This window comes from Sparus aurata, chromosome 9, assembly GCF_900880675.1.
Source record: "Sparus aurata chromosome 9, fSpaAur1.1, whole genome shotgun sequence".
Classification (NCBI taxonomy): domain Eukaryota; kingdom Metazoa; phylum Chordata; class Actinopteri; order Spariformes; family Sparidae; genus Sparus; species Sparus aurata.
In genome coordinates this window covers 13,998,469-14,024,599 of record NC_044195.1, presented here as the reverse complement: position 1 = coordinate 14,024,599, position 26,131 = coordinate 13,998,469, and the positions used below count along the sequence as shown (strand labels likewise).

At 41.3% G+C, this 26,131-nt stretch overlaps 3 protein-coding genes across 9 annotated transcripts in view; 2 read left to right on the top strand and 1 right to left on the bottom strand.

Moving 5' to 3' along the window:
- Window positions 1-3,948, top strand: part of mcf2lb (mcf.2 cell line derived transforming sequence-like b) — a 34,097-nt gene extending 30,149 nt beyond the window's left edge. For 2 of the 3 annotated variants that reach the window (XM_030428824.1, XM_030428826.1), the window contains exons 28-33: window positions 91-150; window positions 843-908; window positions 1,551-1,660; window positions 2,415-2,527; window positions 2,636-2,739; window positions 2,825-3,948. In XM_030428824.1, coding sequence (XP_030284684.1) covers window positions 91-150; window positions 843-908; window positions 1,551-1,660; window positions 2,415-2,527; window positions 2,636-2,739; window positions 2,825-2,904 — 533 coding nt within the window. In that variant the 3' untranslated portion in view covers window positions 2,905-3,948. The remainder of the gene's footprint in view (window positions 1-90; window positions 151-842; window positions 909-1,550; window positions 1,661-2,414; window positions 2,528-2,635; window positions 2,740-2,824) is intronic. The other variant, XM_030428827.1, reaches the window with a different exon arrangement.
- A 1,461-nt stretch (window positions 3,949-5,409) lies between these two features.
- Window positions 5,410-14,132, top strand: phf11 (PHD finger protein 11). Of its 3 annotated transcripts, none has more exons than XM_030428694.1 (18): window positions 5,410-5,677; window positions 6,740-6,844; window positions 6,946-7,079; window positions 7,240-7,265; window positions 7,353-7,438; window positions 7,631-7,698; window positions 7,790-7,839; window positions 7,927-8,006; window positions 8,111-8,133; window positions 8,262-8,335; window positions 8,433-8,515; window positions 8,638-8,645; window positions 8,994-9,025; window positions 9,122-9,174; window positions 9,396-9,525; window positions 10,380-10,706; window positions 10,794-10,865; window positions 12,847-14,132. In XM_030428694.1, exons 1-18 carry the CDS (start codon window positions 5,567-5,569, stop codon window positions 12,921-12,923), a joined length of 1,539 nt encoding a protein of 512 aa, XP_030284554.1. In that variant the 5' UTR covers window positions 5,410-5,566; the 3' UTR covers window positions 12,924-14,132. The 3 variants fall into 3 exon arrangements, with proteins under 3 accessions (XP_030284554.1, XP_030284555.1, XP_030284556.1); XM_030428696.1 differs by lacking the exon at window positions 5,410-5,677 and adding an exon at window positions 5,751-6,012; XM_030428695.1 differs by lacking the exon at window positions 7,631-7,698 and having other exon boundaries at window positions 7,824-7,839.
- Window positions 14,133-14,293: 161 nt separating this feature from the next.
- Window positions 14,294-24,368, bottom strand: LOC115588245 (RCC1 and BTB domain-containing protein 1). Of its 3 annotated transcripts, none has more exons than XR_003985296.1 (12): window positions 24,204-24,368; window positions 23,096-23,334; window positions 21,895-22,045; window positions 21,641-21,807; window positions 19,895-20,053; window positions 19,698-19,805; window positions 19,004-19,146; window positions 18,727-18,917; window positions 17,319-17,445; window positions 17,072-17,223; window positions 16,685-16,983; window positions 14,294-15,583 (listed from the first exon to the last, which is right to left on the bottom strand). XR_003985296.1 is itself a non-coding variant. In XM_030428693.1 (12 exons), the coding sequence occupies exons 2-12, from the start codon at window positions 23,219-23,221 to the stop codon at window positions 15,443-15,445; spliced, it is 1,596 nt and encodes a 531-aa protein (XP_030284553.1). In that variant the 5' UTR covers window positions 23,222-23,334; window positions 24,204-24,367; the 3' UTR covers window positions 14,294-15,442. The 3 variants fall into 3 exon arrangements, 1 of the variants encoding a protein (XP_030284553.1); XM_030428693.1 differs by having other exon boundaries at window positions 16,853-16,983; window positions 24,204-24,367; XR_003985297.1 differs by lacking the exons at window positions 14,294-15,583; window positions 16,685-16,983 and having other exon boundaries at window positions 17,202-17,223; window positions 18,708-18,917.
- Between the last annotated feature and the right edge of the window lie 1,763 nt (window positions 24,369-26,131).

Genomic DNA, 26,131 nt, shown 5'->3' with positions numbered 1-26,131 from the left:
TGAACCAAAAGGACAAGATAAGTTTTATAAAGCTATATATTTTAAAGATTTTTGGTCAGTGGGTCAAATTCTGCATGCTTCCCTCCACAGAGCCCTCAGCCACCGATGATAAAAGTTTTACATTACCCATGACCATCCTCCTGTCACCAGGTATCACACAGCTCCGGACCCCTGGCTTTATTCAACCCAGCACAATACCTTTTTCACAGCTTTGACTCGTCACAGTGTGAAAAGCACAGCTGTTAACTACTAATAACACTAACAATGGCTCCGTGCTATTCAAGTGTCTCAGTAAGACGTTACAGTGTGGCAGTGAGCCAGCCTGCACAAAGCCCGGATCGTGAGACTGAGGCGGATAAATCAGCCATCATTAATTTGATTCGTTCCTCCTGTGCTTTTTGTACAGTGTCATGTCAGAGTGTCTTTTGTGAAAAAGGCCGATGTGTCTGTTAGGGTAGCCTCTTCCATTCAAAACGCATCACAACAGTAAGCAGCATCTTGCAGGTGCTCCCTAGTAGAATTAGTTTGCATCTTCGTAGTCGTCCTTCCTCAGCTTTTAGTTAATCTTGCGTCTTTGTGAGCTTTTAAACGTCCGTCCTTCGTATGGAAGCCCATAGAGACAAGGTAAAAAGAAGTTATTTTGGAAATCCCTCTTCAATTTTGTGTGTGTGGAGGGACAATGATTGAAATTGTTCACACTTGCCTCTATGGGCTTCCGTACCTCAGTCCTTTTCTCATCAAAATTAGCACAAAAATTAGAAAGATGAGAAGAATGAATCTTTTTGTCTTCCTTGTCTCAACAACCATCCTTAACCCCTCTTTTTTTTCTATCTTGGCGCCAGGTTCTCCCACAAGCCCTGATCACAAGACGAAACGCCAGAGCGATCCCACGCCATTCGGCTTCAAAGGTACTTAGCTCGCTCAACAATAACTGCACACTCTCCCTGTCTGGTTCGTTGTTCATCCATGTAGCCTGAGCAAAGCCTCGGCCTCTGACAATGACTTTCATGGGCTGACTGGGTGAGTGACGAGCTGTGTTTCTGTTGCCTCCTGTCCCTCAGATGCAGGTCCTCCCCCGCTCCACCTGAGCAGGGCCAGGTGGTTCAGCACCTCTAGTCTCTTACAGACAAAGTTGAGAGGTACAGTGGCATTGGCCGGCTCACGCTGGCTGTGTGTCCAGCCCACTGTTTCACTCCTATAAACCCTTCAGTTTCAGTTTTTTCTTTGTTGTTCCACGTTCCCACATTCCTCATGGAAATCACAGAAATATACACCAATATGGAAGAGTTTTTGCCTGCCACTTTTTCTTTGTTTGTTTAGAAAACGGAGGTGCATGTTCGTCACTCTTGGTGTTTTTGGTAATAGCTGTGGAACTGATTGTGTCGTGCTGGGATTTCTGGGATTAGCTGTTTTTCCTTCTCTGTTCAAAAGAGCTTCTCGTAGTTTTTCCTCTCACTCTTTTCACACCAGACCGCAGATCACACACGTTTGACAGCAGCTGAAGCTGCATGATGCTCTAGACTAAACACACGTCTCCATCTTCCCCTCAGGCTGGAACAAGGCCTCGCTGTCACTGGATGCCTCGGAGGAGCATGACGGCTACTCCAGTGCCGAGGATCCTCTTAACTCCGACCCGGAGGAGGAGAATGGCAAGAAACTGGTGGGTCGCTTGTGTATGCATCCTCATATGAAACAAAGATGGCAGGTGTTAGCTGAAGTGGAGCCCTGCAGTGTGTGAGCTGTTTATTTGACTGTATCATGAGTCACTGTGTGTGCGAAACATGTGTCCACCTGTCTTTGCTTGTTAAGTTTCAAGTGGGGCTTGGGTGGGGCCGGCAGCGGTTAAATATATCCTCCAAAGTGACAAAAGGTTTGATGTGACGGGGTTGAAGAAGTGTTCGAACTGTGACCAAAGTGCGAGTAGCAATACTAGAGTGTAATAATGCAAGTCCTGTGTTTAAAATCATACTCATCATAATTATAATCATGGGATTGGCATCCAATTATACTTAAATTACCTAAAGTACCACTAATTTCAGATTAATGTGCATCATATTATTGGAACATAATGCATCTAACCCTTAACCCTACAAATGGTAAAGGAGGGCCTGATTTGAATGACTTTACATTCTAATGGGCTTATCTGAACCCATGATAATAGAGGAGAGCAGAGAGACCAAAAAACAAAAAACGAAACAAAGTGCTCAAAGACACTAAAACATCCCATAGTGCTGATGGCTTCTGCAGAGTTAGGTGATGACTCTCTGGGTTCATTGCTATGAGCTACTGTTTCCCCATTACATTATCAGTTAAGCTCTTGTTACTCTGTATTTGCGCTGATTGTGTTGAGTCCGGCAAAGTGCTTATTTTCTCACTTTAGATTTTATACTTTACTTTGTTTCTTTTCTTAACAGTGTGCCGGCAAATACACAGTGATGGCTGATTACGAGAAGGGCAGCGCTCAAGAGCTCTCAGTGAAGAGTGGAGACATGGTGCAGCTGGTCAAGGAGGGGGATGACGGGCAGTGGTGAGAAAACAGCTTCTACTTACCGCTGATTATGAGAAGTAACACATGCATGAATATACAGCAGCACTATTGTAATCGCACTTGTGTGTGTGTTTTGTGGTCATGCAGGTTCGTGCGTAACCTGAGCACTTCTAAGGAGGGCTGGATCGCAGCTGCTAATCTCATCACGCTCATTGGGAAATCAAAATCATGCCAGTCTCTCACCAGCTCAGGTATTCAAACAAACCATCCCAACTGAAGTGCAAACAGATAGTTATTGAGAACGACATTGACCCTGAAATACTTGTTTCCTAACAGAAGGCAGTGGCTCTGGAAACCTCAGCACGTCGTCCAGCTGCAGCGAGACCTACACGAGCTTCTCAGACATCAAACCCTGAACTCCTCAGCACTTTCTCACATCACCACACTGCCGTCACGAACGCTCGCATCATGTGGCTGTCTGTGCTGTGTTGCCAACTCATCGGACTCTTGTCGGGTTTCCGCAGAAAGCTGTATTTTTTTCAGTTTTAAAAAATCATGCACACGCTCCGGTCCTGAAGATGATGTGTCATACATGTGCACATGTTGTAGATTTGATTGTGGTGACGTTTGTACAGTGGATTTACAAGACACGCCACAGACAGTCATCTCACAGTGTAGTAAAGTGATCCTCCTCTAGTCATACTCCCGTCTGTTTATTTTGAGGAACAGAGGACCCCTGTGATTATTATGTAATAGATGTATGAATGGGCCAGCAGGACTGATCTCAGTTGATGCATCTATTTATGTTCACATTAAAACGTGGAGGAAGATCAGAGATCACATGTGCACGACGGTTGTCCTTGTGTTCATCTGCACCTACTCACCCGGGAAGTTTATAATTCCACTGTTACTGTAAATATAAAAAGATTGAGAGAGATAAATACGCACAGCTCGTTCGGCTCTAATGAATGTTTTCTGTCTGATCACACCCTGATTGCTGCTTTTTTTTTCCCTTTACAGGTGTTTATTTATTCGCAAGAAACAGAGAAGCTAACATATACTGTATTTAGACACTTTTTCATTTGCTTCTCACCTCTTCTTTATCTTGCCGTCTTTTTACTCTCGTCCTGTCCGTTACATTTGTCTCTCCGTTGTCAGCCTGTCATTAGAAACCTGTGTTGCTCAGACTTTTCTGTATGAGCTCCAGCAGACTCTGTGGATTTTCATGTATGCTGCAGTTTAAATATGTCTCTCCATGTGAATAATCAGAAATCACTGTATAGCGCTAACTTATTCCCCGTGGGAGGGATCATGTTCTGAATGTAGATATTGTTCATTAATATCTGTCCGTCATGAATTATTTGTCATTTCAGATGCTATATTGTACATTAAGTATGGTGATGTCACTACTTTGTGACTTGTCTAATTTTTTTTACATAAACAACTTGTGATAATTCAGACATGGACTCCTCTTTTGTCTTGTTTGTGTCTATAAATGAAGGTGTGATACCTGATTGCACTGCAAGGTATACATTTATGTTTGTCCTGTCTGAAGTAAACTGTGTCTTTCTGAAACATCTGGAACATCTGGTGCTGATATTAGGCACAGGCCTCAGATCTGGTAAGTCACTGGGACCAGAAACGAAAGTGAAACTACACTTTTGGGTTGCCAAGTTTGTTGTTATCATCATTTGTGCTTATATCTGGAATTTGCAGCAACATGAAAAATACTGTTTTAATCTTTTATCTTTTCATTTCTAGACAGAGTGAAATGAGACATCTGTCACAACTGAGATGGTAAATTATTCGTTTCTGAACTGAAGCAGCAACATTTCCGAGACAGACGATGGCCACAAAGTCACAGATCTCTGCAAAATTATAAATCTTAGCTGACTACAGCAGATAGAAAATCCCCCACATAAAGTCTTCTTTGGATGAAATTAACAAAAACATGTTTGTGTTGGAGTTAAATTAACATATAGGAACATGTATTTTATTTATATTTTATTTGTTAATTCATATTAGTTGATATTTGATTTAGTTAGCTCATTTAAGTCTACAAACACCAAAAATAATTGTACAGGACATACATACAAAAGATACACTTTTACAAACACATTTCATGAGCTAAACAGGAGCAGGAAGAAGAGGAACGTATTACATCCGTCCCTGCTTTAATAATGACATAGGATACTGGAGATTCAGATGGCCATCGCTTTTTGCCTACCTTTGTCTATGATATGAGAATAAAAGCAAGATGTCAATAAATGTGTAACAATGATGTAAATAAAATAAAAAATTAGCACTATAAATTAGAAACACTAGAGGATGAAAATATGTTTGTAACATTAAAACTATCTTAGCGTTGATGTAGAGTCCGCTGAGGACACCAGAGTCATGTCCACGTTAATATTTCTGAGAGGGTTTATAATGACAGAGAAGAGCTGCACCCTGCAATTGCAGGAACACATATATTTTATCCCACGTCGTTGCTGTTGTTGTTTTTAAGGTTGACACTAATATTTACTTGGACTCAATCTGATTATTTCGGAGCAAAATAAACAAAAAAAATCTATCTTATCTTTTTATTGCCCATTAAAAACACATACATTACTTTCTGATTTAGGCTCGTAGTTGATATGTTAATAATAACTGTTTAGCAATATATTCATGACTATTTTCTTGATCAATTAATGAAACCTTGTATCACTATTTCAGTGACTCTTATGGTCCTCCGTACACCACTGGGACCTGATCCAAGATTAGAACAACTAGGATGTATGACTAAACATGTATTCTGAAGTGATGTTTCTTTTGAATTTGGCTCGACATCAACGTCACAGATTTTAGCACACCAGTTTCATTACCACCAATATCAACACATTTTTTTTTTCAAGGAAGGACGACGGGGGATATTTCTGACGGAACCTGGCAACCTCCGTTCAGAGCAGTAGTGGGGGGAGTTTCGCGGGCGGACTGGCGCTAACTGTGCTCGATGTTTTAGGTCCACTTTAACGTTACTGAAACACAACCAGCGCGTTGTTTTAGAGGTTTTTGTGCCGACAGACGATTTAAAAAATGGGACACGGCCACAAAGTGTCATGCGCCCTTTGTCACGGGGACAAAGAGACGAAAGTAACAGGCCCGTTATCGACCAAAGATCAAGTCACAGCTCACCAGAACTGTTTGGTAAATATTTGCATTGCTTTGTTTTTTGCCCATTAGCTCTCTTACTCATTACTTACTTATTTTCAATCACTAGCTTGTGAGCTAAAGTTAGTCACGCTAGCTGAAACGTTGGCGCTTGACTTTGGAAGCGAGGGTTCGGGTTAGACAGAAACTCTAATAGAAACCCAGCTGCGGTCGAGATGCAAAGCGAGCAGATCCTCCTCACTCACAGCCTCGATAAAAGGAAATGTTAATGTCGATGGAGGGCACAGTTTTTTTTTTTATCAGAGGTGATTCGCCGTTGAGCTGCGGTGGAATGCAACTAATGCTCAGTACATTCCTCGAGTAGTGTTGAGGTACTTGAACGTTGCATGAGTACTTCACTGTTAAACTACTATGTAAAAGGGCGCTCTGTCATCTTCTCATCCCCTGTCTTTGAAAGCTCAAGTTACTAATTCAGTGATTTTGCATGACCAGATTATACAATCTAATCTGTGTTTAGATATAGAATAAACTACCCAACAGTGAATAGTAATTTAAAGTAGCACCCCTTATTAAGGAATGCTAGTAAACTAATGTGATGTATAGACTGATCAGCTAACACTGATATGTGTCAATTAGCTGCAAAGTAGGTCATGGTTAAGTACTTTCAATAGTTAGATATTGGTTATTACTGAGTTAGGAGCAAGATGTGTTCTCAGCAGGACATTTTTAAGTTAAAAAATAAACTTGACAGTGCTTTGTGAGAGACAAACTATTATGTAGAACCAGAGCTGAAACTATCAGCTGATTGATGAATAAGTCAGACTGAGAAAATTAATCTGTAAACAAATGACAAACAGAGGGTTTTTTGTTTTTTTTTATTAATTATATATTGTGTATTGTAATTAATATATTGTAATTATGTTTGACAGATTTTGTGATTGTGGTTTGATTTACTGTCAGTGGAAATGGATCATTTTTGCAGCACAATTTTCATTCTCTCGGGAAAAACTAATAAAATCTTAACCATGTGACATCCGTTGGAGTCTGTACCAAACAAACATCTGTTCTCACTTCACTCATGTCGTCCCTGTTGTACAGTTGTTTTCCTCTGGGCTTTTTTGCCGGGACTCCCCACAGTATGACGATCTGTTCGGTTTCTCCGTGGACGATGTGTTGGATGAGGTGAAACGGGGAAGCAAGCTGGTAAAGATGCTTCTTGACATTTTTCAATTATGAATAAACCCAATCCATTAATTGTGTGCTGGAAGAGATTGTAGCGGTGTTGCTCTATTTATTTGCTTTAGATATGTAGCTGGTGTAAGAAAAAGGGTGCCACTGCTGGGTGTGAAGTCAAACGGTGCAAGAAGTCGTACCACTACCCATGTGCTGTTCAGGAAGGAGCTGAGATGGTTGAGGATCATGAAAGGGAAATATATGGGTCAGTCCAACATAACTGGCAAAATAGCGTGATATTCTGCAGCAGTACTATTTGTGTCAGAAGAAACATCCACGTTTAATCAGCTGAGAATGAATTCAGAGGAAGAATTTTACTTATTTTGGTTTGATTGTAAAGTTGTCTTTGTGTGTTTTTTGCCCAGGCTGTACTGCTTAAAACACCCACAAGGTAAGTGGGGATAGCAGATTTTTTCTTGAAATGACAGTTTCAAGTGAATTACATGATATGTGTTTAATTGTTCTTTTCTATCTCCAGAGAAGAGCAGCGCCGTTAATGGACGTGCTTCTTCCATCACAAAGCCCGGAACCTCCAAAAACCCCAGCGAGGCTGGACCGTCTAAGGTTTGTCTTATAAAACTGCACAGACACAGGATCAGTCATTTATAGATTATTAGTCTCACAGGATTCAACAATACAGAAGTTACATTTTTTAACGTCTGTACTTATTTGTGGAAGTAAACAGTCATTTAATTTTCCTGTTGCCCAAATGTTTGAAACAACTGGTGTGATTTCATGTGGCCCCGCACTGTTAAGTTTTGCCTCACCTGTGAGAAGGCCGAGGGGAACATCAGCTTGGAAAGTTTGTCTAGTAGTGTTTCAATGTAAGTACGTTCACCCTTGCAAACATCTTCGTTCATAAGTCTATAACTAAATAATTAGTACATTGACAGCTACGCATGTGTGTGTTTTTAGATCCGATTGTGACAAACATGCTTCTGAACCACAGAAGAGAAACATCAATGGTGCGTCCTGCTCGAAGCACACGTGTCTCATAGTATGTGCAGATGTAAAGTCGTGGTTCTCCTTATAACATATTTACCTCTTATCAGGTGATCCAACAGCAGCCGGACCGTCTGCGTGCAGCAGTGACTCCAACTCATCCAGCAGCACGAAGCGCTCACATACCAAGGTACATATGTAATTCATAGTAATTTTCAATGAAGCTCTTTGATGCTATTTCATTTTTGTCATTAATTCAGTGATTTTAATCATTCTGATTTGCTTTTGAAACAGATGCAGTTGAGTTTCAGCGACAAGTAAGTGTGTGATTATTTCAAATGATGGACAGTGTGCAGAATTCTTTATTTTCTTTACAAAACACCTCATATCTTCACTGTTGTATATGAAGTGTGACACTTATTATAATGCCTCTCTCCTGCGACAGACAGCAAGAGCCCTCATCTAAACGTACACCTCAGTGCTGGAGCAGGATATTAACCGATGACTCTTCAGGACCAGGTAAACCCACTCAACATAACATGACAGTGTGTAACCTAGCACTCTTGTATGAAGCACATGGCAAACAGATTTGTTTGATATTTCCCTCCAACTGCAGATGAACCTGATCCAGACATGGCGATATTTGCCCCCTTAGAGTCCGACATAGACGGAAGTGTAAACTCTCAAGTAGAGTCCCACGTGAGTTTAATCTCTGATTGTACCACAGTAGCATTACCATTAGAGGCTGAAGATGTTCAACAATCTGATCTTCATTTCTTTTCCATTTGTCTTATTCTCCTCTCTTCTCCGCTGTGCTCCAGTTGACCAGGTGAGATCACTCCTCCTTAACAAATTCACTGGCGTATTCTTAAGCCAAATAATGAATAGTTCTTTAGTAAATATTTATCATACTGAAAAATATGCAGGTTTTGTTGAAGCTTCCACTCACACCGTTTGTGTCCTGACTCGTTTCTGTGGTGTGTTTTGTAGTTCGTGGTGCTGCATTATTTTTGAAGATGACACTACTTTTTAGTTGACTTAAAGTTCTGCTGTACACATAGAAGGAACGACAATATCAGAAACACATTGCTGGTGATGAAACAAGTAGCTGGTTTATTTATTAGCCAAAAAATAACCGAAAGATATATATTTTTTTGATGATGTTCTTCATTCACAGACACAACAATCATCCCACTGAGTCCACCTCAGGTAGGTGTCACAACAGATTCAGAATATATAGAGAAATGTAGCTGAGACATTATATTGATATGCAAATGGATTACAGTCTCTTGCTGTCTGTTATAGGACATCAAGTTGAGGACGAGAGCAAAAATGTAAATAAAGATGACGATGAAACAGTGAGTTGTTGCATAGTGTGCATTTTTTGTGTCTTGCCTTAAAAATGCATGATTATGCTGAACAGCTATAACGTCACATATTTTCTTTATACTCTATTAAGCATTTCATCTAATTTCTCATTTGAGATTTAACTCCAAATCTTTATTCTTTTTGTTATATCGTCAACACTAGAGGAACAGTATTTACTCATTTGAAATGAAATGTATCTGCTTCCTCTCAGGATGTTGAGTCTGAGAGTCTGCTGCCTCCCGTGGAGCGTCAGTCACGTTTGATGTCAAGTGAGAGTGAATCAAGTGAACATGGTGTGATTTTGCTTGAGGCGTTGGAGGTGGTGAAGGTAGATTGTGAAGGTAATTGTGAAGGCTCTTGCTCACCTGAAAGATGTTATATTGGTTCCAGATGGGTGTGCATGTTGGTGTTAACTTTTTTTCTGTCAGATTACTAAAACCATTTACACCAAAAGTCAAATTTCATCTCTGAACTGAGAAAATGCAGCTGTTAACCAGGATAAAGCTCCACTTTAAGCGACACAAATAACCATCTGGATGGGATTCAAATTACAGGAGGACCAGCTGGTTTGCAATAAATGGGACAGCTGAAATTATTACTGGGGTGGGGGTGGAAAACTACCCATATACTGTATGTGCTGCAGACAGGTTTTAAATGACTCATCAGTGCAGGTTATATTAAAATCACAACACCTCCCCTAGAGACATGATTCCAGTCAAAATGGGCCTTCTGTCTCCCATTTTCACAGGTTTTCAACCAGCCATGGTTAGCGTGCACGTTTGCATTTGAGGAAGCAAAAACATCTAAAGATGCTGATGGAAAGGATTAGTGGCCAGACTGCAGATTTTAGCAGTTGTCACTTTTGTAAACCATTAATTTTTTTTTTTAATTAAATGACTTAACATGTGCACATGTTTTGTGTCAAAGTGGACACACTTAAACAGCTGATGATAGAATCCAGAAAATAATCAGCAGATTAATTGACACTCAAAATAATCTTTGCGGCCCTAGACCAATGGGCTGGCCTTTGAAATAAAAATATGTGGGAAACACTATACACTGCTTAGCTAAGGGAGTTTCTGTTGTCACAGAGAGGTTGCTGTACATTTGCAAATTACTCAAAAATCAATCTGTCACTGACACCTTGAAATGTTATGTAAGCTGTAGTAACACACAGAGCTGTCTCTTTTCTCAGTGTCCAGTCCTGAGCCGAGGCCTGTGCACAGTCCTGATCCACACACTGCTGGACCCCCTGTCCCACAGCAAAGCTCCACCAGCCCCCCTCCCTCTCCCAACCACTCCAAACCCTGCAGTGTTACCAGACGGGCCATTTCCCCAGCGCCACCTGAAACCGTCTCCCCCCCCGCAGCGCTCCCCTCTGACCCAGTGCCCGGCATCGACTCCACCAGCTTCTGGAAAAGCTGCAATGCGGCGAGATGCACACAGGCCATCTTCGCTGATTTCATTGATGAGATAAACAATATCTCCAGCAGAATTCAGTCGGACCAGGCCAGCCAGGAGGGTGAGGGAGGAGACAGTGCACACACAAGTTACTTTAACAGCATCTCTTTGTCAGCACTGGAATATAAAGCTCTTACTCCTTCCACAGATTACGATGTTGCAATTAGAGTGATGGAGGCTTCTGGGAAACTGGCAGAGCATGTGACCAAGCAGCAGAAAGGTGACGTAAACTCATCGATCAACAGTGGCAAAAATTTTGTTGTAACCTCATTCACACACTGTGACAAGAGTAACTGCTCAAATAAGCACATATGTAACAGTGCCATTTTAAAATATACGCTAATTACAGAATTCGGACGAGGAGGCTGACAATGGGCTCTATCTTAACGATCTGAAACGCAAGTATCAAACGCAAAACGCAAGGGATAAATGACTCTTGCGCCCGACGCAAATCTAAAATGGGTTGGTCTGAAGTAGCTACATTAGTCATAGGTGTGGTTTGGGCGTAACGTGCAATAAACCAATCAGAGCGTGATCTCACATTCCCTTTAAAAGCAGGCGCGCTTGTTCCATGGCGGATTGCTATTATTATGGCGAATTTGCCAGGCGCACGCCAGGAGCGGTTCACAGCCGAGGAGACCGACGTTCTCGTCAGGGCCATAAAAGACCGAGAAGTGGCATTGTATGGGGATGGGAGAAATCCATCCAAATTAGCTTTGGTTAAACGGGCGTGGGAGGAAATTGCCACAATTGTTTCTACGGCTGGCATCCCCATGACATCGCACCGAGCCTCGGGAGCAGTGCGCAACGGCCTGCTGATGACGGAGCAGCGCAAACACCAAGGTGCAGAGGATCCAGACCCACTACACGCCGTGGCAGCATTGTCAGACCGGACCGCACTGTCCGGGATGCGGCAAGGTATTAATGCCCGTCTTGACCGGGTGGCGATGTTGCTGCGGCCTCTCAGGCGCATCGCCTCAAGTCTCCAAACGCACCACCTGCTCCTGTTGTGCCCCTTCCTCCTCCTCCCCCAACTCCATCTCTGTCCACCCGCTCCACTAGGAGCACATCGCGCATTGCCACTCCCGGACCCTTACGGCTACGGCGGGCGCGTCACATATCAGAGGGAAAAAGAATTAGTTCTTCTGTTTAAATCTTTTCAACTTTTTTTTGTATGGTTTGCAAAAATGGGAACTGCTTCCTTGTAGATGAGAGAAGCAAAGTGTATGCACGTTGAGCACACGCTACATTATGGCCAAGCATGCGCCCTTAAAATAGCATCTGAATAAGCGCCACTGACTTAGGACTAGGTTTTTCCTGGTCTGTTGCAGAATTGTTCTCTGAAACAGCAAAATAGCACCAGTGAACGTTTGCGCCGGAACACGCCTCCTCTTTTCACTGAACCGCCCCCGGGAGCGCAAGGTCATTCCCTAATTTAAGGGCGTGTAACTGTGGAGGAAAAATTCCGATGTGGTCGAATGCAAAATAGGAATTACACAAGCACCAGTGTACAAAGTCAATTGCGCTTAGTGCAAGATAGAGCCCAATGTCTTTTGGACTGATGAAAGTTGAGCTAGTCTCAGAAAGTTCAGTCTTCTGAGTCTGAGGTGTCCAAAACCGTTTACCTTTGAATTTCCATCTCACAGTGACCGTTCATGAAACGTGAAACTTTACATGTGCTTCACAGTTTGCAGACTTTTCAGTTTGCATCATTACTCCATAAATATGGATGGCACTTTTCAGTCTGAAAAGTGTGGATCATGCAAGTGCCTCAAACTTGCATTCTTTCTAACGGCCAGCAGGGGGCAGCTCCACTGGTTGCAAAAATGAGTCCATTGCTATGTAGACTTGTGAGAAAATGATCTTACTTCCCACTTAATTTAATACCTCAGTTAACAGTTTCCTAATGAGTTCATGGTCTCAGTCACTAGTTTCAAGTCTTCTTAAATACAGCATGATGCTAATTTGGGTAAATTATGGTCACAAGAAACCAATGGATGACGTCATGCTGGGTTTACACCTGATGGTACTTGATTTTTAGTTTTGTTCTCCAGTAGCTAATTTTCATTTGAATGAGGAGTAACTGGTTATATGCACATTGCATAGGTGCAAGGCTATCAAGAAAACGTGAAAAAAAAGTATTGCATTGCCATTTTTAGGATGAAAAAAATACCTAAATGACAACATATTGTTTTTAACAGAGTTACAAAGGAAACAGGCGGAGCTGCAGAAGGCGGCAGCAGCTATGAAGGAGGTCGTCTCAGCACTGAGGAGATAAGTCCATCAGCAGCGAACAACATAGACATCAGTGTATGCAGTTCACCATCTCTTCTTTTGTGTTACAAATCAGTGTCTTTTTAAATATTTCATACAAAGAATATATAAATATATTTTTAATGAGAATGCCTTAACATTTAAGTCAGCAGGGCTAGACGTGGAAATACAAAACCGTATTTCGTATATATAGTTGTCAGTGATCATTCTCAAGCCACTGGTCTGAAACTCCTGTGTGTAATCATGACGATACAGTTCCATTTAGATGAGATGTCGCACAGAAATATGTCACATTACAGAAACCATTCAACAAAAGAAATAGTGTTGAAAACGTTATGTATCCAACAATACCTCATCAACCAAGTTTGTCGAACTGTTTAGATGTGAAGATGGGATGTTTTTACAAATATTTTTGTACTGAAGTTTGTTCCGTTATTATGTTGAGCTGAGATGTCGTTTGCTGTTCACACTCTCTTTAGATACTGAAAATTAAGAATACCAGGGAAGATACTTTACTGCTGACCTACAAAAGGAAAAATCAAAACATTTTGCGAATGTTTAAAATGTTTTCATATATTTCTTGTGTAGCTATTTGTGAATGTCTGAATTGGGATTCAGGCTCAAAACAAACCATTTTGCAAAGAGAAGGAAAAAATGTGAAGAATTATTATAAAGAACAGCTGTATTGTGACAATAATAGTTTGCTTTTATACCAAGTTTTTTTTAAATTTTTTTACCTGTTGGATAATATTTATGTGCAGTTCTTCCTCAGCCTTATGTCACTTGCATTGTTGTCAGTTATCTGGTCGTATTTACAGTAAACTTGTTAAATCAAAACTTAATCTTAGTAAGACTAAAATAACACTAGTTTCCAGTTGAGTATTTGTTTCTGTATACTGATGGTACAGAGCAGTCCAGAAGAGTCCGTTATTGCTCAAAGAAGAGTTCATGTTTAGTCTTGTTCAGAAATACAGTGTTCATAAACTGGTTGAGTTAAAATGATAAAAGTTTATATGAAGCTGCAGTTTGTTGTTGTATGTTTCTTACTCTTGAGCCACACACCAGGACATTAATGTTTGAATAATCAGAACCATCGGTTGGTCTGATGCCAGAAAGAAACCAAACCATGGTCAAAGTAAATCCTGTTGACATTTTTTTTTTTTTTGTTGCCTACAGTTAAATAAAACTATGCTATCTTGTTTGCAGGAACATTTTACAAAATGTTTGGTTTTTTTACATGAGGAAAAAAACATGACGTTTTTGTGGTGGATCTGCTTCATGTATATGGTTTTCATCTTGTGGTTTATGATGATTCACAGATGCACAATAGAGAGAAATGGTGTTAGTAGCAATATGTTCAAATACTCAAAAATACATGACAGAAAACTCAGTCGTTTTATTAATTTGCTTGCAAAGGTCACAAAATTTACTGGCACAACCAATTAGACATAATTATTGATTTTAAAGTAGAAAGGTACTGCATAGGAATTAGCTCACATGTTTTTCAAAATACAGCAGTAGTGCATATGTAACTTAACAACTTTAAAAATGTTAATGCTGTAAAATATGGTTTTCAGCTTGCTACAGTAGAAACCTCGTGTGGATGAAAAGGTGTTCAGGCCCTTCTGAGTTAAATGGCCTTAAATTACAGGCACATTTAACTGCCTCTTAACACCAACTTAAGTGTTTTGTGTGATAAAAATAACAAACTAAAGAAGCTTCTTGATGTTGTGGGGTTGATGCTGCATTAAATAATACTTTCCACCCAACTGAATCCACAAATGTAGCATTTACACATCTGTTGTGGTTTAAGACTGAATCTGGTAACCTGGTAACCTGATTTCTCCTCCTTTAGACGTCTCGCAACATTGCAGCGTTGAAAGCCACTAAGACTGGAGTATGACCTCAACAGACTTAAAAATGGCTTTAATCTAATCTTTATATGTCATTGTCTTGTCCTAAAAGTACTTGTATGTGTCAGGATAGAACAAGTGCAAACAGCCTCATAGCTCAACCAGAAAACAATGATTCCAGGTGGCACACCGAAACTAGTGAAGAGGAATAAAATCATATTCAAAAAAGTGCAAATAATAAAGAAGCAACTTGGTCAATTAAACAGAATAATAGAAAAAGTAAAGTGATGTCAGGCAACTGGCAAGAATCTTTCAAGTTAGCAGAATGAACAACTCTCAATGCATTTCAGACCCTGTTATACAAAACGTGTGAATGAACAGGAAGTCACGCGCTGCTACTTGACTGTGAAGTGGCGCTGCCTCCTGTCAGCCTTAGACTTGTACTTTAGCTATGGACAGCACACGCTACGAACGCATTGGTTCTAATCTGTAATGAGATGACGTTACAGGTATGACAGTGATGGAGATGATCTGAAGATTCCCTGTGTGTAACCACCTGTCAGAGACGGTACGTGGAGGTGACCGAGAGGGATGAAGTCCTTTAAGAAGTCACTCCCGGAGCTGCCACAGCAGTCTCTGCATCTGTGTCTGTATTCATCAGGGGTCAAGGTCAGTTCTTGAAGGCACCATAGCGGCTGGCTCGACAAATGAAATCTTTGAGCAGGTTGCCGTCAATCTGCCAGAAAGCAGCGGTCTGGGTCACCTCCGTCAGGTGATTAATACAGAACTTAAAGCAGAACTCTTCCAGGTCCTGAATGACAAAGGAAAGAGCACAGATTGTTTCATGCTGCTCCATTTTGGACAGGTGATCTTCAAAAATGTAATCATATCATTGGAATAACTCTTCAGGAGATATTTTTGTGACACAAGCAATCCTGACCCTGAGGTCTGCTTTGCCCCCTCCGTGCTGTAGTAGTATTTTTTTTTTTACGTCTTTTTTAGACATCTTCTCAGCGTTCAAGTCCCGGTGACAGTTACAGATGTCTGAAGAACTTCTTGTGGTTCAAGTTTTTATGACGGCCAAATTTTACTCAATGCAACAAAAGTTACAGGATGGATTCAAACCCTGAGGCTCAACTTCAGCAGACTGCAGTTGAGCTATTTAGCAGCTCCAGTGAATACTATGTTTTGTCATCCACCCTTCGTCAGGCAGGCGAATGTTCCAAGGTGGATGACCAAAACATGGTATTTCACTTTCATCCTGGCTCTTCTCAACTTTGTGAAAATGTTGAATCGACATCTTTTGGATGCATTTGCTCAGTGGGATAGTTGTTGATATTTTGGTGGAAACTGAGTCTTTGACTTTGTTCTGAGAATAGAGGTCTCAGAACCGTGTTTATTTCTGGCCCAACATCAATCTGCTGCCAATCAGATCAATTTTTCAACAAAACAGCAAACAAAGCCTGAAAGTAAATGTTTAACAATGACACAGGAATTCATAAAACATAAATTCATATTTGGATTTAATATAGCCAGTAGATGTGTTTAAAATAAAACTTTTCATGTGGGTAAAGCAGGTTTGGTGTGCAAATATAAGTGATTTGCTCAGTATCTGTTGTCCACAGCTGCTTTACACTGTGTGGAAAGCTTCTCCCTTACTTCATTAAATTCCTGCAGCCATCTGAAGACAGCCGGACAAAGATGTTATTAAATGCGCAGCCTTCCAATTTGAAAAGTGCAGCAACAGTGGGCGCAGTGCCATAACCCACTGCGTCCACTGTGTTTACCTTCATTACAAACGGTGCCGATGGCACCGAGCTGCTGAGAAAGTCAATCCACAGACCTGTACACACATCAGACAGCACCCTTATAACTTTATATTCTGCCTGTTTGGGGGAGAACATACAAGCACCTGACTGGTTTCTGAAGACATTTCCTTTAATGAAGATGCGTCACATCGACAGAGTAGTCGAATCGCCAAAGTCTTTCTCTGTCCAGAAATATTTTTCTACACCTCCAAGTGATCCCTCCTTGAAATAGAAACAGATGATACTTCATTACACTGATGGTGAAGACTGACCTCTGCGTCATAGCGCACAGCCGCAGACAGCAGGGAGAAGGCGTTTTCAACTGTGATCCCCCTCTTTATAATGTGCTGACACAGACGCTTGAGGCGGTTCTCGCAGTACGACGTGGCCAGGTCCAGCAGGCCTGACAGAGCAAAGACAGTAACCCTGTAAGTATCAACAATTATCACATAATCTAAATATTAATAAGGATCAGGCTGTGTGCTCCTGACCAATAGCATCCTCAGGAGGCAGCTCCACATTGTCCGTGTACAGGAACTCTAGGAAGGAGCGGTACACTGGGTAAGAGAACTGGTCTATCTCGATCACCTCCTTCATGTCCTCGTTCCAGTGGGACTGGAACATGGATCTGAAGTGTTCGCACCTGCACGACAGATTGTTTCAGCATAGAAACAGATGTATTTTTGAATTATTTACATCGTGACTTCACACCGACAGCTGTCAGATGAAATCCCTGACCTGATTTTGAGAACTGCTTTGTGGACGTAGATATATTTGCTGTCGACGCAGAACTTGAGGTCAGCTGTCTCTGGGTTGTCAAACTCCTTCTTCAGAGACTGAGCCACGGTCAAGAAGTCATCTTGCTCTTCAGAGAGGAAAACACACCCACACACATTAAGCTCTGGCAATAGGAAGATAGAATTACTTTTATTTTTACAACTGAAACAGTAATGAGGACAGCAATTCTCTTCTGTCCATTTGATGAGGCTTTATTGTTTCTCATAATTTCCCCGTCAGTCTCTTGGAAGGAACTGCACTAATCAAATGACTAATTACGACTGGGTTTGACAGGTAAACTCCAATTTAATGATTCCAATTAAATCCTTAAACTGAAATCATTTAATAATACAGTTCCCAGTAACATTGTCCACGGAAGACATTTTGACACAAATCTCAGGTGCAAAGAAAAAAAGCTATAATGACTGGATTCCATTCAGGTGCTTCAGTTTCAGGGTCCTGGCATTTTGCATGCAGACTCAGGGTCACACTGTCAAGACTTAAGGCACATGAATAGAAGAGAATCATCAAAGACCTGCTCTTTTCCACAACATGTCTGCTGTGAGAAAGGCCTGTGCATTCATAATAAATGTTCAAATTGAGTTATTGATAAGGAAATTCCCCTGGAGACGAAACACATTTATCTTAAACAACAGCTTCAGAACTTCAGCATTAATGTCCCAATCATTTGCACCCACTACCAAAAATTACAGGAAACCTTTTAGGAACACAAATCTTATTAGCTAATAATGGACCAGTAAATAAGTATGGGTCCATTATTTGCAAATAAATAATGTGTTGTATTTGTTGCTTGGATGGGATTCAGGGCAAAGTAGAGGGACCAGCAGACGGTGAGGCAAGAGTAAATCGAACAAGCAAACAAGCTGATGTTTTCTATGTTACACAGTACTAACTATAAAACTTGAACCTTACATTTTTAGAGTTTTTAATGAGTTTTGATAAGCCTTCCATTTAATTTACAGTATGAAGATGATGCTGCAGAGACATGTTAACATTATCCTTAACATGGATTTAATTGGCTTTTATTTAATTTATTTACATATATTTTTTACCACCTCATGTCGTCTCTTGTAACTGGGAAAGATTTTGCAAACCCGTTTTTTGGAGGGTTACGGTATATTTTAAGTGTTATTTACTTTGTTTTTAATATATATTTGGGCAATATCACAACTGGCAATGCAGTCTAATTCCTTACAGTGACAATTAACAAAGCTGAAATGTCTCTTAAAGCTCCATGCAAGCCAAGCTCTCATACAAACAAAGTATCTTGCATGATGAGTAGGCAACGTGCGGCAAGACTACATGATATAAAAGTCTGTGTGAAGTCACCTCAGTATTCTCTTCTTACCCATGGAGAGAAGCCTCCACATCACTGACGGGGTGGCGAAGCATGCAAAGACATCGTCGGTGCAGGTAAAGTGTGTGAGATGAGGCAGCACTATTGACTGGCCCCTGCACTGGCCCCACATGTACACCTGACCACTCTGGGTCTTAGCAGCAGATGTGTGTGTGGAGTGACAGGCGGCGATTTCCACAATCCTGTCAAAGAAGCCAAAGGAGAAAATTAGGATGTATAGAAGACTGTGAGAAGAAGGTTTATTATATCTGTGGGGATGGTGGCTCACCTCTCTTTCTCAGTCATGATCTGAAGTGGGCTCAGCTGGTTGCTCTTGTTGCCGGTGCCCAGTTGTCCATATGTGTTAGCGCCCCAAGCATAAAGCAAGCCCTCATCTGTAAGTGCCAGGGAGTGGGCATAGCCTGAAACAATCTGAAGAGGAGAAAAATCTTTGATATAAAACCCACAAAACCAAACCAACAAAGTAAAATCTGAAAACCTTTTTGTCATCCCAGTCTTGAAGAATTTAGCAGCATTTTATTCAGAGACTTAAAACAAAAAGGAACGAGCAAAAAGTGGATTGACATTGCACCAATACAGTAAACTTTACTGGGTTTGCAATGTAAACATACAAAGTGGACCTAAACAGGGCTATTTCTCACAAGAGATTTTAGTCTGTAGAGTTTTATCAGTCAAAATCTGTTATAGAGAAGCCTTTTATATTTGAAACTAGATAGTCAGGGTCTAAAAGACAAGACAGATCACAGAATCACATATGCAGGCTTCAGTCTATATAATAATGAGATAATAACACCATCATTTAAAAATTATATATAATCATAAAGTTTCCCCCGTGAGCTACCTCCCCTAATAGACTTCTGCTGCCTTGTTTTGTTTTTTGTTTATATCTTTAAATTAAGATGAAAGTGAACTTTAAAGTTCATTCAAATGATTTTTTTTTGTGTGTGTGTGTAATCTCCCACCTGCTGCACACAAAATCCCTGCAGAGCTGCGAGGCGACAGGGAGTGAGCTGGTTCCCATTATTTCCAAGTCCGAGTTGTCCGTTCCCATTGTAGCCCCAACCGTACACCTGCAGAGACATGAGGAGCACATGAGCGCTGTTGGGGCTGGGAATGGATAACACGTTGTTCATGGCTTCCCTATAAATTAAACAGTCACCTCTCCATTGTCCACTACTGCCAGAGACGAGGTCTGACCACAGGTGATACTGACAGCCACTTTGTTCTGCAGGCAGCTGGACACTCTGCGTGGTGTGGGCTGGTTTGCTGTGGAGCCTGAACCCACCTGACCACAGTTGTTGTAGCCCCACGCGTACACCTGGCAGGCAGGAAGTTAAAGGCAAGAAATGAGACAAAACTTTCAAATGTATCATGGAATGTCATTGTCAAAATACGCTATGATACTATGTACAGTGATATATGTGAACTCAATGTTGAAGCTGCTGTAAGTGTTTTAGCTAACTTCCTGTGTATTTTGCAGTAAGCAATCCCCTCCCTCCTCTCTATGTCTCCACATGAACATGCAGCAGTAATCACCAGACACAGCAGCAGACAGGAGGATCCTGCTCTCTGTGTGTTCACAAGCAGACAGGACTGCTTCTCTATGGAGTTCTCTGATTGGATAAAGTCGGCAGGGACACCAGAAAGTTTCCTTTCTCTTTTACTACATGAGCAGGGGGAGGAGAGACACGGGTTACTGACCAAACACTCTCAATCTGTGATTACTGTTGGAATATAGAGCGGTTTCATATTCATTTATAATAAAAATATATCACTTACAGCAGCTTTAAGAAAAAAAAAAAAAAAAAACATTCAATAGGTGGAGAGAGCGAGCTCTTTGAAAGCAGGGCTTTTTTTTAATGACTCCATCTATTTCTTGGCCAGCACCAGTTGCCAAGCAACCGGCAGAGACTCCAAGAATTCACGGTCTGGGCCAAAAAACAGTCCGGTTAGCTAAGTTAGCTTGCACCTTGAACCTTTGCTGTTCATTGTACAGACATGAAAGTGGTACAAATCTCCCAACAAGTCAGCTCAGTAAATATGTTTCCCAGAATGTCAAACTATTATTTTCACACATCTCAACTAAACTACACATGAGCCTCTTTTTGTAAATTTTTAGCAGTGAACACTGAAATGTTGCTGTGTCTGTCAACCAGCAGGAAACACTGCGTGAAGTCGACAACGTCTGGTTGTTTGATGCACGATAGTTTCCTTAAGGCTGAGCTTAGCTTTCAAAGTTTTCAGCTCAGGGGGATCAACTACTGCTGTGAATAAACTTGTAACGTTTTTTATGGATATTTCCCACTATTTTTGTGTAAAACAAGTGATCGATTTTAAGGGGATTTTTCCTGTGAAAAAAGCATCAGAGATGAGTTCTCCTGATATTCTTAGGAACATTTAATACAGTGCTCTGTCTGCATTATGTATTTCTTAAATTTTTTGTAATCCTACATATGCATTTATTTTTGACGAATTCAGTTTTTTCTCCATCCTGATAATTGACTATTGTTCCATAAGCTCTTTGGTTGTTTTAACTGAATACTTGTCTAATAAAGGAAGGGGCGGTTAACAGGGCATGAAGGCTGTGAATACAGCCTGTGTTCAGGTCCTCACTGTGTACCTATCCTGTGATTTTCTGTGATGTTCATATCTTATTTCTGGAGGGTAGCTTAAATTGATAAGAATGTAAGATAGGCACCAATAGGATTTTTGCTTCTGCCTGGGCCTGTTCAGTCCCTTCTTAATACACAGACTGTTGACCTAAAATCAGGAAGGCCTCGTAACCCCACTGGGAAGCTTACATGACTCCCTAATGAGGGTGCTGGGAACCAGTGTATACAGGTTTCCATTCTGCAGCATGTATAATTCTGCTGCTTACAAAACATTCCTTCCATCAGACACTCACTTCTCCTGAGTCCGTAAGAGCCATTGAGTGGTGAGAGCCACAGGCCACCTCTGTGACCTTCTTATTGAGCAGGCTGGCAGACACGAGCACTGGAGCTACTCCTTGGTTGGTTGTCCCGTTTCCCAGTTGGCTGTAACCATTATGGCCCCAGGCGAACAGTTCTCCATCTGAAGGACAAAACCATTAGTCATTCTGCAATCCACTTTTAAATCCAAATGTGAGGAAGGGGAGCACTAAATGTTTAGTTCAGCTACCCTCTGTGGCCAGCAGGATATGGGGTCCACTGCCGTAGCTCAGGCTGACCACCTTCCTCCCACTCAAGAAGTCCAACTTCTTGGGCACGATGGTGCTCAGGCTGTCCCCGGTGCCCAGGCAGTTACTGCAGTTCAGCCCAAACACATACACCTGCATGTGGATAGAGGAGGGTCAAACAGGAGAGCATGTAATGGGGATCAGTAATAAGCAGGGCTAAGCGGAGACAGTCCCTGTCGGCCGAGTAGGTAACAGGTCACATTCCGTACACACAGACATCATCTGGTGGTGCCGATAGGAGCTGCAGGTGGAGGTCTGGTGCCACCAACCTTCACTCCTCCACTGATACAGAAAGGTGACAAGCAAGGGCAGGAGTACTGGCCTACAGTTTAGTTTACTTAAACATCAGTTATTAAAGAAACATATCAAAGGTTTTGAATGTTTCAGGCCACTAGCATTTTACACACACAGAGATGTTGATCATGACCATATTCAAGGACAGCTTGACATTTAAGATTAAACATAGCTGCCAAACTGCAACCTTTAGTAGCAACAAACTCCTGATTTCCCAACACATTTCAAAATGTGCAAGCTTAATGTAATACTTTTTTTAAAGCCATATCTCAAATCTGTATCGTTGAAGCTTCATTACTTGATTTTCTGGACACATTGGCGCAACAGAACAAACAGTAAATTGGAATACTTTTGTCTCAAAACGTTGCTGTGGCAAAGTGCAAGATATAAATTAAGCATTTATGTGGAATCATGTCTTTGGCTACTTTATGAATGTATGTCAAATATACAGGAATATTACCTGTCATACCACCAGACTACAGAGCAGCTCTCTTTTTTCGGGGTCCTCAAAGGACAAGTTTACCAAAAAATGAAAATGCAGGCATTATGCCCTGCTGACGGAATGTCAGGTGAAGTTTCATAGTCCATAAACATTTCTCGAACTTCACAGCAAAACAGCATTGCAGCATTCTTCTAAACAACTGAAGTAACAAGGGACATGCCTGTTACTGTAAGAAACAAGGTTGATCAGGGCAGTAACAGTGAGGCAAAGGTGCAGGTACAAAACTAAAACAATTGGTTAAAAGATGCTAAACCCCTTCTGGGAGCCTTACATAACCACCAATGTTCAGCAGTCTTCTTCATTTTCATGACTAATTCCACCATCAAGTTTTCCCTCGGACCTCTTACCTCATCATCACTGGTAATGTAGATGGCTTCATTCGCAGACATCCCAAACACGCATGCTTTCCGTATCGCGGAGAGCTCCTGGGGCCCCATCAGGCTGAAAAGGGGCCATTTGGTTACATCCACCATGATGCACTCGCTGCGAGTCTTTGGCGAGGGAGGGAGGGATGAACCTCAGTCCAAAGGCATGGCAGGGGACAGGGAGAGGGCGTGGGCAGGTGAAGATGCCAGGGTTGTAATTTCTGTTGTGAATTGGTTTTGAAAATATAGTCATCAAAGACATTCATCAACCAATATAACAAAGTGCTTAGACACACTAATCTGATTTGAGAGCTTATTATGTAAATAGTGAGGCAAGTCTTAACCTTTCACATTGTAATCTTAACATTAGATTACATGCAGCCTTCTCTGTAGCCACAAAAGGCTTTCTACTGCTTTTTTCAGTATGCAGTATAATTCCCCGAGATCTGTACATACACATTAATGTGTAAAACTGGTGGAGTTCCCCTTCAAGTTTTTATATTTGGCCCCCAACGTTTAGGCAGACAGTTGTCTCTGTTGACATTACAGTAGCCTCACTGTCAGGTACAAACAAAGAAGCACCTGCTTTAGGATTGACTTTCTACACTCTGTTACAACCATAGACTTACTGTTTCTGTCTCACTGGATCTGTTATTGGTGAAAACAGCTTATGAACCCTGAAGGCTTAAGAATTTCTGAGGCAACAGACTTAACGGGTGTTGAAAGTCCTGGTCACAGAGGTTTTATGTGTTGCAGCAACACTGCCAAACAAAATCAGCAGCCTCACACATGTGTGTGTACCATTACATTAAACCCTCAGCAAACATAAACCACTGCACTGTTACATAACAACAGTTAGTGAGCTAGCGAGCAGGCTAATGTTGTCTATTGTTACAAACGCATTATTCAGCAAACTGTCCAGCTGACACAACACAGCAAAGTGAACGGAGCTGATGCTAGACGGATCCGCTCGGACGGTCCTTTTCATCTAAGCTAACTTGTTTTTCAACTGGTTACCGAGGCATAAAACAGCTTAAAGACAACTTTTAAAACTACAGAAGAAAAATATTAACATTCCCGTTACACTTACCTGTAGAATGGGCCAGTCTGTAGTGCCGTGAGCGGTTCAGGCTGACAGTTTCACCTGCCACACGGGTCGGTGGACGGAGGTCTGTCGGTGTTTATTTTCACTTTCTGCCGGAGCTGTTGCCGCTCACTGCTGCTGTGACGATTATTCCCGGAAGTGAGGGAAAATAATGTCACGTGACTACAAGACTAAACCAATCGAATGCGGACGGAGTTGATACCATAGATAGACAACTATATGTGTTTGAGATAACCTATGAGGGAATTGATTTGACATAAAGTCAAAGGTCAAAATGCTGTAAATGGAGTTTATTCATTTTGGAGGTGATTTTGAAGTGAGATTTCTTCACATTGCTGCAGTGAAATGTAACCAAATATGTACATGTGATAGAGTCAGGAAGATGCAAAGACGATGATGAACTAACCTATGATGGAATTGATTTGATGTAAGGTCAGAGGTCAGGATACTGTAAATAGAGTTTATTTATTTTGGAGGAGATTTTGAAGTGAGATTTCTTCACATTGCTGCAGTGAAATGTAACCAGATTTGAGCCTGTGATACAGTAAGGCATCAGGGAGAAGATGCAAAGACAATGATGAGCCCCATAACCCACAGACACATGTAGACGCCTCATTGAGCGCTGGACCGTACGGCAACGTCGCCGCCATATTGCAGTTTGAGTATTTAAAAAAAGAAACGTAAAGCGTCCAGTGCGTAAAATCAAATTGTTAAAAAAATGGAGAGGCTTAATTCGACAAAGCTAATTTTACTTTTTTGAGGATAAAACATCAGACACAATTGATTCTGGGTTATTTTGGGTTGCGTATCCATCAGGTACATTTAGCATGGCAGAGTACAAATGGCAATGTCATTTGACTTTGCCCAGAGCCACAGAAGCCACTCAGCTGACAGAAGTCCATACAGTTGCTGTTTGAATTTACATCACATCACATGCAGTTCTGTAATCGGTGACAACTTGGCATCTCCATCTGCAGATGAAGATTGTGCAACACGACTGAACTGGCTTACAGGGCCTAATAATCAAGTAAAAATCCAGGAGCTGATCTAAAGCCTTAGTATCTCAGTTTACAGCTTATACTGAATGTGTCCTCCCAAATTTCAGTCAAATGAACACACAGTAAATAAGGGGAATCTGGATCACGGTCAGGCAGAGTTGATGTTAATAGGGGCCAGTTACCTTATTTTACATGTTTTTCTTACAGTCTGCCAAATTCAGGTTGAGTTAATCGTTATCCTGGAGCGAATAGATCAACCAGCACACATAACTTCCCTCTTTGAGAAAACGGAATCTATGCCGCTTCCAAAACAAACATGTTTAGTACACAATGAGCCATTTTAAGTGCACAGTATAACCTCATTTTTTAGCACCAACCCCCCTCATCGGCCCTGACCTGGAATCATCTGTGCAGAATGACTGTGGTTTGGCCTGTGCTGCCAGATAAGCTCACAAGCATCATCTCGTGAAGAAAGAGAAGAATCAACATTAAGAAGCAGCTAATGACCGCCATCCTGTTGTTGGTTGCTCTCGGCTCTGACCTGTAATGAAAAATATGCACCACACAAGAACAGAGGCGAAGGCAAGAGCAGTTCCAGGGTTTACTTATGGTCAGTTTTGGCCTTACCCATGGAGAGGAAGTGAAGCATGTCTTAGCAAGGCTAATTTATTATTTTACAACACATGGTTGTGTTATGAAGAGTTTGTAGTCCCTTTATGCTAATGTTAATAGAGAAATTATAATGCCTGATAAAACATTTCAGAAAAATACATTATAATATTAAAGGAGGATATAATGCCTGAATTTTCATTTTTGGGTGAACTTTAAGGACAGCGGAGGAAGAAGCTGCTCTGTAGTCGGGTGGTATGGCAGTGGATACTTCTGTATCGTTTGCCAGATGGCAGCAGGGTGGAC

What these genes read in the sequence shown, in the direction of transcription:
- LOC115588245 (XM_030428693.1), bottom strand. Translation starts at nt 23,221, where the DNA reads ATGGTGGATGTAACCAAATGGCCCCTTTTCAGCCTGATGGGGCCCCAG. An exon ending in ATCATGACTGAGAAAGAGAG is followed by an intron (nt 18,918 to 19,003) that starts GTGAGCCACCAT and finishes CTTCTTTGACAG; the next exon opens with GATTGTGGAAATCGCCGCCT. An exon ending in CTGTGCGCTATGACGCAGAG is followed by an intron (nt 15,584 to 16,852) that starts GTCAGTCTTCAC and finishes TTTGTCATTCAG; the next exon opens with GACCTGGAAGAGTTCTGCTT.
- phf11 (XM_030428694.1), top strand. Translation starts at nt 5,567, where the DNA reads ATGGGACACGGCCACAAAGTGTCATGCGCCCTTTGTCACGGGGACAAA. An exon ending in TGAAACGGGGAAGCAAGCTG is followed by an intron (nt 6,845 to 6,945) that starts GTAAAGATGCTT and finishes TATTTGCTTTAG; the next exon opens with ATATGTAGCTGGTGTAAGAA. An exon ending in GGACCAGGCCAGCCAGGAGG is followed by an intron (nt 10,707 to 10,793) that starts GTGAGGGAGGAG and finishes CTCCTTCCACAG; the next exon opens with ATTACGATGTTGCAATTAGA.